Genomic DNA, 12,829 nt, shown 5'->3' with positions numbered 1-12,829 from the left:
AACCACTCACTAGTCATGTTCATTTTTTTTCCACAATATACTGCTGGAAAATGTAAAGAACAAGGCAAGAAAAGCAAATACCTCCTGCTTAATTGTTTTATTGGGATTAATAATTTCTCAAGAGAAATGAACTGAGCAAACAAAATGGATATTTTTCTGCTTTGTTGGAAATTCAGGGATTACGTGTTATTTGGAATCATCTTTGATCAAACCCTCTCCTTCGACAAACACATCACAAAGACAGCCTTCTTCCACCTCAAAAACATTGCCCGTCTCCGTCCATCCCTCTGCTCCACAGCTGCAGAAACCCTCATCCACGCCTTCATCACCTCCCGTCTGGACTACTGCAACAGCCTCCTCTATGGCGCACCTTCAAAAATCATCAGTAAACTTCAATACATTCAAAACTCCGCTGCCCGTCTACTCACCCACACCCCGATCCGTGACCATATCACGCCCGTCCTTTACAAACTCCACTGGCTCCCCATCCCCCAGAGAATCCAGTACAAAATCCTCCTCATGACCTACAAAGCCCTCCATAACCTGGCCCCATCCTACCTGACTGACCTCCTCCACAGGCACACTCCCACCTGCACCCTCCGCTCTGCTGCTGCCAATCTCCTATCCCCCCCCCCCCCCCTCCGGACCAAACTCAGATCCTGGGGGGACAGGGCTTTCTCCATCGCTGCTCCCACCCTATGGAACTCACTACCCCAAACCGTCAGAGACTCCTCCTCACTCACCACATTCAAAACATCACTGAAGTCTCACCTGTTCAGTACTGCCTTCAACCACTGAAGGTCACCTCACCTTCTGTCTCCTTTCTCTGTTCGTTTACTTATTTATCTATTTATTCACTTCCCTATGTTCTTTAAATCCCTGTAAAGCGTCTTTGAGTGTATGAAAAGCGCTATATAAATGTAATGCATTATTATTATTATTATTATTTGACTTCACCAGGTTGGAAATATCTATAATTATTAAGATGCTGATTTTAACATCTCTGTAAAACTATCCAAGCTATTCGCAACAAACCTACATGGAAATAGATTTCCATTCAAACTACTCTGTGTTTAAATAATGTCTCCTCCTCCATTCTCGGTTGATTAATTGCTAACTATTCTATATTTATTGTCCCTATTTGTGCAAGATGATAGAAACCTTGGTTACATTCATGCTGTCAAATCCTCGACCAAATGTTCAGGATCTCAGTCAGGTTACCCTCCCCATCCTCCTACACCCCCATTCTCCAACATGTACAAGACAACATCAGCCAATTCAACATCATTCTAACGTTGAGCTGCCAGAGGAGATAGATGAGGCAGGTACTGTAACAAAATTTAAAAGACATTTCGACAGGTCCATGGATAGAAAAGGTTTAGCAGGAAATGGACCGAAGTTGGGAAGGTGAGACTCTTGTAGATGGGCATCTTGGTCGGCATGGGCAAGTTGGGCTGAAGGGCCTGTTTCCATGCTTTATAGCTCTATGGATCTATGACTTTGCAACTTCAGTCTGGTACCATTCCAGTGAATCATTCTGACACCTCGTGTGCCTTTTTGTGCTTTTTATAAATAGTTCTGGCTCCATGTTTTCGATTAATCACATTAAACACACGTTCAGCATCAGATTGAATTCCATCACTGTATAAGTAAACGCACCATCTTGTTTCTGTTTAAGTGGCCTTAAATCACATCTGTAACCCAGTGATCTGTCTACATGTGTCTTTTCAACCTTTACCCCTATTAGATATTACTTTTGAAAGGATTGCGTGGTATCTTATTCGATCAAAATAGATGCCTCAGTCATCCATTTTGAAGTTAATATCAATTGTGCCCAAGCTATTTTATAAAAATATCCATCCTCAATATTAACCACATATCTTATTTGGTGCTGTGAATGTTGAAATTGTACATTAGTAACATAAAGCTGTAAGATTACATCAACAAAGTATGCTGACATGAGGGTGAACCGGGGTAATGTCTCAAGGGCCTTCAAGGTCAGCTCCCCTGGGCACAAAGATGGACGGGAGAGGAGAGGGACTTCGGTTCATGGGAACTGCTCCATGAGCTTGCGGGCCGACCGGACTCTGGACTTTGAATAATGGTGCCAAAAATGGCATACTCGCCTGTGCAATATATGCAAAAGGAATTTCACTGTGCAGTTACATATGCGACAAATAAAACACTATTGAGCACTAATTATATTGTCAGAGTATTGTGAAAACTATTGGAAATCTCAAGAGACTTATTTATATCTGCAGGGTAATTTGGAGGTTATCAACACACAAACGGCATTTAATGCATTTCAAGGACAACATGATGCTGAAAGTCGTGTCTCTGTTATTAATGTGAAAGATGGCACAAGACTCGCAGGGGAAGATGCTCCAAAAAGAAAGGATTTGGAAGACTGGCTCAAGAACCACTCGGATTACGTGGCAGACGTGTCAGCCCACGTTCCAGTAAGTATTTCTGTAGTCAAAAGTGTTCAATTGTCATGTACCGAAACAGAGCAATGACATTCTTAATTGCAGCAGCATAATGGGTCTGTAAATACAGTGGTCAATAGATAATATAATAAAAAAAGATTCAATGAATTTAAAAAAATACTCGTGCAAAACAAAACAAAATCCTGAAGTACTTAGTACGGCCAAGATAGTTTGTAGTTCGTAGTTTAGTTGGTGTTTGGCGTGCTCAAGAACCTGTTGGTTGTTGGGAAGAATCGGTTCCTGAATCTGAAGGTCACGGTTTTCAGGCTCCTGTACCACCTTCCCGGTGGCAGGAGTGAAAGGAGAGCATGGCCAGGGTGGTGTGGGACCTTGATGATGCTGGATGCTTTTTTGAGGCAGTGCCTGTTATCGATCCCTTCAATGGTGGGGAGGTCAGTATCCATGATGTACATACCATTGTATAAACTAATCTTGTCACGCTGTGTATAACCTTTACTTTTATTTAATAGTCAAAGCAAGATGATCAAGATTTCATGAAAACAGGAGTAGGCCATCAGGCCCCTCAAGCCTTCCCCGCCATTCGGTATGATCAAAGCTGATCTCTGCTGGCCTCAATTCTTCTTCTATGCCAGTTCACCATAAACCTCGATTCCTTAGTCTTTCAAATTGTTATCTATCTCCATCTAAAAATAACTAATGATCCGGCCTTCTCCAGCCACTGGAATAAAAAATTCCTGATATTCACTCACCTCAGAGAAAATATTTCAATGCACCTCAGTATTAAATGACCAGCCCTTTCCTCATCCTCTTGGTTGTGACTCTCCCACCAGTGAAAACATCTCAGCGTCTACCTTGTTAAGCCCCCTTAGGATGTTATATGTTTGAATAAAGTCACCCGTCATTCTTCCAACTTCAAAGAATATTTAGACCCAAACTGCTTTCAGAAAAGGCCACAAAGTACTGAAGTAATTCAGTATGTCAGGCAGCATCTCTGGAGAACATGGATGAATTGGGATCCTTCTAATAACAGCCCATGTTCTCCACAGATGCTGCCTAACCCGCTGAGTTACTCCAGCACTTTGTGTCCTTTTGTGTAAACCAGTATCTGCAGTTCTTTGTTTCTGCTCTAAGAAATATGCTCCCTCACAAACGGCAAGAGCATTGCAGGAATTTACATTTGGTTGCTTTCGAGTGAATTATATGTACTGTGTGCTCGTTCACTCTATTCTCATACTGTTAGATCCAGCACAAGAAACTGCAGATGCTGAAATCTTGAGCAAAGTGAAGTGCTGGGAAAACTCAGTGGGTCAGACAGCATCTAGGGACCGAATGGACAGGTTCAACCCAAAAAATAATTTGTTCCATTTTACAAAATCAATTAAGTGTAATTTATAGGTGAATCCTCAGATTTCCTTGGCATTATTTCAGATAGTTTGACAGCAAGCTCTGAAGACGTCTTGAATATGAACAAGACGCCAAAGTCTCAAAACAGAAGGCAGATTTTCAACTTTCTGCGCTTTATGTCAATAGACAATAGACAATAGGTGCAGGAGTAGGCCATTCAGCCCTTCGAGCCAGCACCGCCATTCAATGCGATCATGGCCTCAATCAGTACCCCGTTCCTGCCTTCTCCCCATACCCCCTCACTCCGCTATCCTTAAGAGCTCTATCCAACTCTCTCTTGAAAGCATCCAACGAACTGGCCTCCACTGCCTTCTGAGGCAGAGAATTCCACACCTTCACCACTCTCTGACTGAAAAAGTTCTTCCTCATCTCCGTTCTAAATGGCCTACCCCTTATTCTTAAACTGTGGCCCCTTGTTCTGGACTCCCCCAACATTGGGAACATGTTTCCTGCCTCTAATGTGTCCAATCCCCTAATTATCTTATATGTTTCAATAAGATCCCCCTCATCCTTCTAAATTCCAGTGTATACAAGCCTAATTGCTCCAGCCTTTCAACATACGACAGTCCCGCCATTCCAGGAATTAACCTAGTGAACCTACGCTGCACGCCCTCAATAGCAAGAATATCCTTCCTCAAATTTGGAGACCAAAACTGCACACAGTACTCCAGGTGCGGTCTCACCAGGGCCCGGTACAACTGTAGAAGGACCTCTTTGCTCCTATACTCAACTCCTCTTGTTACAAAGGCCAACATTCCATTTGCTTTCTTCACTGCCTGCTGTATCTGCATGCTTCCTTTCAGTGACTGATGCACTAGGACACCCAGATCTCGTTGAACATCCCCTCTTCCTAACTTGACACCATTCAGATAATAATCTGCCTTTCTATTCTTACTTCCAAAGTGAATAACCTCACGCTTATCTACATTAAACTGCATCTGCCATGTATCCGCCCACTCACACAACCTGTCCAAGTCACCCTGCAGCCTTATTGCATCTTCCTCACAATTCACACTACCCCCCAGTTTAGTATCATCTGCAAATTTGCTAATGGTACTTTTAATCCCTTCATCTGTCATTAATGTATATCGTAAATAGCTGGGGTCCCAGCACCGAACCTTGCGGTACCCCACTGGTCACTGCCTGCCATTCCGAAAGAGACCCATTTATCCCCACTCTTTGCTTTCTGTCTGTCAACCAATTTTCTATCCATGTCAGTACCCTACCCCCAATACCATGTGCTCTAATTTTGCCCACTAATCTCCTATGTGGGACCTTGTCGAAGGCTTTCTGAAAGTCGAGGTACACCACATCCACTGACTCTCCCCAGTCAATTTTCCTAGTTACATCCTCAAAAAATTCCAGTAGATTTGTCAAGCATGATTTCTCCTTCGTAAATCCATGCTGACTCGGAATGATCCTGTTACTGCTATCCAAATGCTCAGCAATTTCGTCTTTTATAATTGACTCCAGCATCTTCCCCACCACTGATGTCAGATTAACTGGTCTATAATTACCCGTTTTCTCTCTCCCTCCTTTCTTAAAAAGTGGGATAACATTTGCTATGGAGGGCGTGCAGCGTAGGTTCACTAGGTTAATTCCCGGAATGGCGGGACTGTCGTATGTTGAAAGGCTGGAGCGATTGGGCTTGTATACACTGGAATTTAGAAGGATGAGGGGGGATCTTATTGAAACATATAAGATAATTAGGGGATTGGACACATTAGAGGCAGGAAACATGTTCCCAATGTTGGGGGAGTCCAGAACAAGGGGCCACAGTTTAAGACCATTTAGAACGGAGATGAGGAAGAACTTTTTCAGTCAGAGAGTGGTGAAGGTGTGGAATTCTCTGCCTCAGAAGGCAGTGGAGGCCAGTTCGTTGGATGCTTTCAAGAGAGAGCTGGATAGAGCTCTTAAGGATAGCGGAGTGAGGGGGTATGGGGAGAAGGCAGGAACGGGGTACTGATTGAGAGTGATCAGCCATGATCGCATTGAATGGCGGTGCTGGCTCGAAGGGCTGAATGGTCTACTCCTGCACCTATTGTCTATTGTCTATTGTAATCCACAGGAACTGATCCTGAATCTATAGAACATTGAAAAATGACCTCCAATGCTTCCACTATTTCTAGAGCCACCTCCTTAAGTACCCTGGGATGCAGACCATCAGGCCCTGGGGATTTATCAGCCTTCAGTCCCATCAGTCTACCCAAAACCATTTCCTGCCTAATGTGGATTTCCTTCAGTTCCTCCATCACCCTAGGTTCTCCGGCCCCTAGAACATTTGAGAGATTGTGTGTATCTTCCTCAGTGAACACAGATCCAAAGTAACGGTTTAACTCGTCTGCCATTTCTTTGTTCCCCATAATAAATTCCCCTGCTTCTGTCTTCAAGGGACCCACATTTTCCTTGACTATTTTTTTCTTCTTCACGTACCTAAAAAAACTTTTGCTATCCTCCTTTATATTATTGGCTAGTTTACCCTCGTACCTCATCTTTTCTCCCTGTATTGTCTTTTTAGTTAACTTTTGTTGCTCTTTAAAAGAGTCCCAATCCTCTGTCTTCCCACTCTTCTTTGCTATGTTATACTTCCTCTCCTTAATTTTTATGCTGTCCTTGACTTCCCTTGTCAGCCACAGGTGTCTCTTACTCCCCTTAAACTACTTACCAAAGTTATAAAGATCTTCACTGATCAAATAGTAGACCACAAGCCACAAACCTGTCTTCCCTTGTTTGATTTTGAACTTGGTAAAAGGTGGTGGTTCAATGTAACATCATGTTGTGATCAAAGTGTCCTACCTAAACTAGACCCATTTACCAACTTTTCGTCCTTATCCCTCTAAATCTTTCCTCTATTCTCTATTCTCATATTCTGGAGAAAGACTGCATTCACCCCATCTGTTCCCGTCATGATTATTAACACATCTATAAGATGACTTCTCAGCTTCCTGTGCTCCAAGGAATAAAGACCTAGTCTACCCAACATCTCCGTTAAACTCAGGCCATTTTGTCTTGGTCATAAGGAGATGGTCACCCTTTGGTACGGTTTTCAGGAAAGTTTTTTTTTTTTTGGCAGACATAAAGAACTGCAGATGTTGGATCTTGAGCAAAACACAGTGTTGGAAGAACTCAGTGGGTCAGGTAGCATCTATGCAGGAAATGGATAGACGGCGCTTTGGGTCGGGACCCTTCTTCAGACTCTGCATTATTGTTGGCAGTGCATTTTCTGAGCTGCAGCCATTTTAAAACAAAACTGTCGGCCTCAATAGGGAATTAAAGACTGCTCAAATGCTGACTGCCTCTCTAGAAACCATTGTGGCAAGACAAAAAAGTTTTCTTTTTGAAAACCAGAGATGGGGAGAATAAAATGGGATGAATGTAAAAAGAGATGCTCGAGAGTTAGGGGGACTCGGTGGGCTGAATGGTCTGTTTCCTGGATATATCTCTCAAAACCTCTGTTAATTGGGTCTGCCTCCACCATAAAATCAGGCAGCATCCATCCCAGATTTTAATTGTTTTTAAACATTTTCTTCTTGTCATCTTTGAAGAATTTGTGATTGCTCACCTTCTGACTTTTCAGTCCTGGAAACTTTCTAGTAATTTGTTTTTGCATCCTCTTCACGGTCTCCATCTCCTTCTTAAACCACAGTGGCCACAATAAACATTTGTTTATTGCCAAAGTAGCCTTAGTGACAGTCATTCTAATAAATATTTGCACATGTATAGCTCTGTTCCTCACCTCTTCAGTATTCTATCCTGTAATTTGTGAAGCTTCTCCTAGTTCTAGACCAGCCCCAAAAGGCAGCTCTTCTTTGAACTAGATGAACTGCCTTTTTTCTCAGCTGCAAATGTGTAATTTATTTTGCCTGGACTAGATAAGAATTAACTGCATGTTCAGTTTAGTTTAGAGATACAGCACGGAAACGGGCCTTTCGGCCCACCGAGTCTGTGCCAAGCAACGATCCCTGCACACCTACACTATCACACACGCAATAGGGACAATTTACAATTAAAAGTACAAACCTTTGGAATGTGGGAGGAAAATGGAGATCCCGAAGAAACCCCACGCAAGTCTCGGGGAGAACATACAAACTCCGTACAGACAAGCACCCATGGCCAGAATCGAACCCGGATCTCTGGTGGTGTAAAGCAGCAACTCTACCGCCGCACCACCATGCCACCCGTGTTCTGCCCACTTGTCTCCAAACAAAGACTGAAATAGGTCCTGAGAACAGTGCTCCACATGCCTTGAAGTGAACCTGAGTGAGCACAGTGGTGCCTCATAAAAATACCAGCTGACAAACTTGGAAATATTCGCTGAGTACTTTGAATAGGACATGGAACAATATAGCACAGGAACAGGTCCCTTGGCCCGCAATACCCATGCAGAACATGATGCCAAGTTAAACGAATCTCTGCTCCTGCACCTGATCCTGCTCCATGCATATCCATGTGTCTATCCAAAAATCTTATGAATACCACTGTCATATCTACCTCCACCATTAATTAATCCCCTAGTTATTTCAAAGGTCTTTTATTATCACGTGTACCAGTTAAGGTACAGTGACATTCGAATTACCATACAACCATACTTTAAAAAAGCAACAAGACACACAACTACATGAAAGTTAACATAAACATCCACCACAACGGATTCCTCACTGTGATGGAAGACAATAAAGTCTAATCTTCGTCCCTCTTTTTATTTAATGTCACTTTAAGAATTTCTGCATTTTTATTCTGTTTCCTAATAGTTTAGAGATTGTGATTAAATGGATAATACAGTATGAAATATCAAATAGAGATGAGTATGTGATAACTATTATCACTGGATGTGATTATTTTAGAACAATGTGCATTATTTAACATTTGTCCAGTGTTTATTTCATGTTTTTTGACCATGTTACAATCAGTTATGATTGGTTCTAAATGTTCTGGCATTTATTTCAGAAAACCGATAAACCCGAGATTGTGGGTGAGCGACCAAAGCAAAAAAGGCATCGGTGCAGAAACCCTAACAAAATAGATGTCAAATGTCTGACTGGAGAAGAACGGGTGCCGGTCATAAATAGAAGAAATGCAAAGAAGGTAATGTTTGCTTCACATTATTAAACAATAGAAACAACTGTAATTTTTAACATGAAATAAGATGGATTTTGGAGACAAGTCCTCTGCGGTTCAATAATATCATTGCTGTTGTAAGACTGGCAATACAGGTTTCTAGAAGATTGCTAGTATTTAACCATGCACTTCTTAACACGAGGTTCCCACTGGTTGGCAGACAAATAGAATGGCAAGTGCTGTAAATGCTCAACGGAGTTGGCAGCATCTGTGTAGAGAGAAACAAAGTTCAATATTAGGCAAATTTTCAATTGAAGAGCTGTGGGATTACTGGAGAATGCAAAAGCAATGTCATCTGACTGTGTGGAGATCAAGAGACTGACTTAAGAATGTAGGCCCAGCGAGTCCACGCTGACCATCGTTCTCACTCGTTCTGTTATCCCACTTTCTCATCCACTCCCTACACACAATTTTATAGAGGCCAATTAACCTACAAACCCGCATGTCTTTGGGATGTGTGAGGAAACCGGAGGAAATCCATGCAGTCACAGGGAGAACGTGCAAACTCCAGGCAGACAGATTCCGAGGTCAGGATCAAACCCAGGACTTTGGTGCTGTGAGAATGTATAAAGAGGATGTAGATATTTGTAAAATGCGAAATGCTAATTCATCCCCTATTGCAAGTGCAAGATTGGTTCATGATAAGACATGTTTGACTCCACTCTTTTGTGAGCTTCAAAGCTAGTGCTATTGTTTACTTTTAATCTATAACACAAGTCACTGGTATAAATGTCAGGTCTAATGTCTTTCTAATCACAATAATTACTGGGCAAGCCATTTACTTTCTTTCCACTGTTGATAATACCATCAGTCATTTGCAAGGATCTTGCCAGGGCTAGAGGATCTAAGCTCTCGGGAGAGGTTGGCTGCGCCTAACGGCTGCGGCTCTCTGGCAGTCTGTTGTCTTTTTTTCTTTTTTTTTTGTTTGTGTCGGTGTTGGGATGGTTTTTGTTTCTGTTTTTGGCTGTGTATGTGTGGTGGGGGTGTGTGGTGGGGGTGGGGGTGTGGGGTGGGGTGGGGGGGTGGGGCGGGGGGAAACCTTTATTTTATTAGGTCTCTTCCCCGGGGCGCGGCTCGGCTGCGGGCCTTAACATTGCCGGCGCAGCTCGGCTGCGGGACGTTTCAGTGCCCGGTGCGGCTCGGCTGCGGGCCTTAACATTGCCGGCGCAGCTCGGCTGCGGGACGTTTCAGTGCCCGGTGCGGCTCGGCTGCGGGCCTTAACATTGCCGGCGCAGCTCGGCCGCGGGACGTTTCAGTGCCCGGTGCGGCTCGGCCGCTGGACTTAACATCGCCCGGTGTGGCCGCGGGACGTTTCAGTGCCCGGTGCGGCTCGGCCGCGGGACGTTTCAATGCCCGGTGCGGCTTGGCCGCTGGACTTAACATCGCCCGGTGTGGCCGCGGGACGTTTCAGTGCCCGGTGCGGCTTGGCCGCTGGACTTAACATCGTCAGCGCTGTTCGGCCGCGGGACGTTTCAGTGCCCGGTGCGGCTCGGCCGTTGGACTTAACATCGCCCGGTGTGGCCGCGGGACGTTTCGGTGCCCGGGGCGGCTCGGCCGGGGGGCCTTCCATCCCCTTGCGGGGGCTGTGCGTGTCGTTTGCCTCGGTAGGGGTCGAGCTGCCTGTCCGTGGGTGCGGGGGGAAGAGAGGGGAAGTTTTGTTGCCTCCATCACAGTGAGGGGGTGTTTGGAGTCACTGTGATGGATGTTTGTGTTGGGGTCGGGTGTCCTGTGTTCTTTTCTTTTTTGCTGTATTTTGTGTGACTGCTGAAATTTCGCTCGGTGTTGTGCCGAGTGACAATAAAGTGTTGTTATGTTGTTATGTTATGTTATGTTAAGAAGGCTGGGACTCTATTCCTTGAAGAGCAGGAGGATGAGGGGTGATCTTATTGAGGTGTATAAAATCATGAGAGGAATAGATCGGGTAGATGCACAGAGTCTCTTGCCCAGTGTAAGTGAATCGAGGACCAGAGGACATAGGTTTAACGTGAAAGGGAAAAGATTTAATAAGAATCTGAGGGGTAAATTTTTCACACAAAGGGTGGTAGGTGTATGGAACAAGCTGCCAGATGGGGTAGTTGAGTCAGGGCCTATCCCAACATTTAAGAAGCAGTTAGACAGGTACATGGATAGGACAGGTTTGGAGGGATATGGACCAAACATGGGCAGGTGGGACTAGTGTAGCTGGGACATGTTGGCTGGGTGTGGGCAGGTTTCCACACTATATCACTCTACGACTCATTGAACGATTGAAAACTACAACACAGCATTTTCTGGTATGCAGAGAATCAGTGAAGTCTAATTTACTTCCATTTTAATCTGGCTAGATGGGTGGCTCGCTAGCACCTCCAATCAAAGACCTGGCGAGGTGGTTGCAGGAAAATCGAGATTTTGGAATTGCTCCAGAATGGGCGAATGTGGTAAAGCAGTCAGTAAGTAACTCAATAAAATTTAACAAAGTTTAGTTGTCAAATGTGATGGATCATTTTTAAAATAATTTTAATATAATAAAAGTATAACCTTTTACTTTTTGCTGTACCTCGATACACATGACAATAAACTAAAACTACTTTGAGTGTTTAGTTTGTTGTCACGTGTACCGAGGTACAGTGAAAAGCTTTTGCATGCTAACCAGTTTACATGATTATAATTGAGCCATCCACAGTGTTACCTTTTGATAACTCAACCTAAGTTTGTGTGTGAGAATGCTGTCATTTTTAAGATCTAAAATATATGTTGGAGAATGAAAATTATTCTGGCTGGAGTTCTCTCAGTTGTTAGAAAATCAATCTTGTGAATTTTATTATTCTAATCTAATTAAATGCATATCTGAATTAACGGTAACCAAACTACAATTTACATGGTCTACTCTTCAAATTAAATTGATGAAATTATATCATTTAGATGGTAGAGATAATCACAATTTTAAAAGTTTATTCAAAAATCAGCCTTAAAATGAAACATATTTAAGATATTTACTTTGAATAATAAAGGAGATAAAATTGCAGAGGACACATTGACCCAGAATCCAAATATTGTTTAAACTGCATATTTTAGTTGCATTTGCCCAGGTTTAATCCAGATGAAGATGCTGAAATCTCCCACCGTATCTAGTCATCCTTTACACCAAATGAGGGCAATCACTGGGATGCTGGTTTCAAAAAGCTGTGGACATAAACATGCCTGCGCTGCATTTTCTTTATTGATTGCAGTTTTTTTTTCATCTCCTTTAAGCACTCATCCAGATTCTATCCAGAATCATATTTTGTTTGCTGACTAAATATCCAGAGCTCAGAATTTTTTGTGGAAAACATTTTAAGGACTTTTTCTAAACGCGAAAATTGAGGAAATAGAAACAACTCGAATCCATCTTTGCTGTGTATCAAATTTTCACCTCTCTTTGCAAGTAGAAAGGATTCCTGACCAAAAACCTGCCACGTATTCTTCAATCCAGAGCTTAGTTTTTGAGTCTGCACCCAGCAGAAACATTTTCACTGTCAACTGTATTTGTTCCCTTCATAATCTTAAATTCCAGAGAAAATAATGTCATCTGTTCCCATAATTTCCCAAGGGGTCTCAATGACATTTTGATAAATCGTTGCTGCTTTCCTGCCAATGACGGTACATTTTCCTGAAGTGTGGAGCTCTGAACTACCTTGTATATTCTATGTGTGACCTAACCATAGTTTTACTCACTGTTAGACAATCATTAACCACTTTCAGGTGAAGGCCAGTATCCAGTAGATATTTTAATTAATTTTTGTACGCGATCACAAAATCTTAAAGATCATGTAAAGGGATCCAACTGTGACCCTAATATAACGTAGCCCTGTGTCTGTTCTGGAATTGTGCTAGATTTAATA

The 12,829-nt window shown here is 43.0% G+C and overlaps 1 protein-coding gene across 11 annotated transcripts in view; it reads left to right on the top strand.

The window, feature by feature from the left end:
* chd9 (chromodomain helicase DNA binding protein 9) overlaps positions 1 to 12,829 on the top strand; it is a 196,967-nt gene that overhangs the window by 178,606 nt on the left and 5,532 nt on the right. For all 11 annotated transcript variants that reach the window (XM_078400388.1, XM_078400385.1, XM_078400392.1 and 8 more), the window contains 3 exons: positions 2,262 to 2,459; positions 8,799 to 8,936; positions 11,294 to 11,398. In XM_078400388.1, the coding sequence (XP_078256514.1) occupies positions 2,262 to 2,459; positions 8,799 to 8,936; positions 11,294 to 11,398 (441 nt within the window). The remainder of the gene's footprint in view (positions 1 to 2,261; positions 2,460 to 8,798; positions 8,937 to 11,293; positions 11,399 to 12,829) is intronic.

This window comes from Rhinoraja longicauda, chromosome 6 (genome assembly GCF_053455715.1).
Source record: "Rhinoraja longicauda isolate Sanriku21f chromosome 6, sRhiLon1.1, whole genome shotgun sequence".
Taxonomy (NCBI): Eukaryota; Metazoa; Chordata; class Chondrichthyes; order Rajiformes; family Arhynchobatidae; genus Rhinoraja; species Rhinoraja longicauda.
This window is presented reverse-complemented; position numbering and strand designations above follow the sequence as displayed.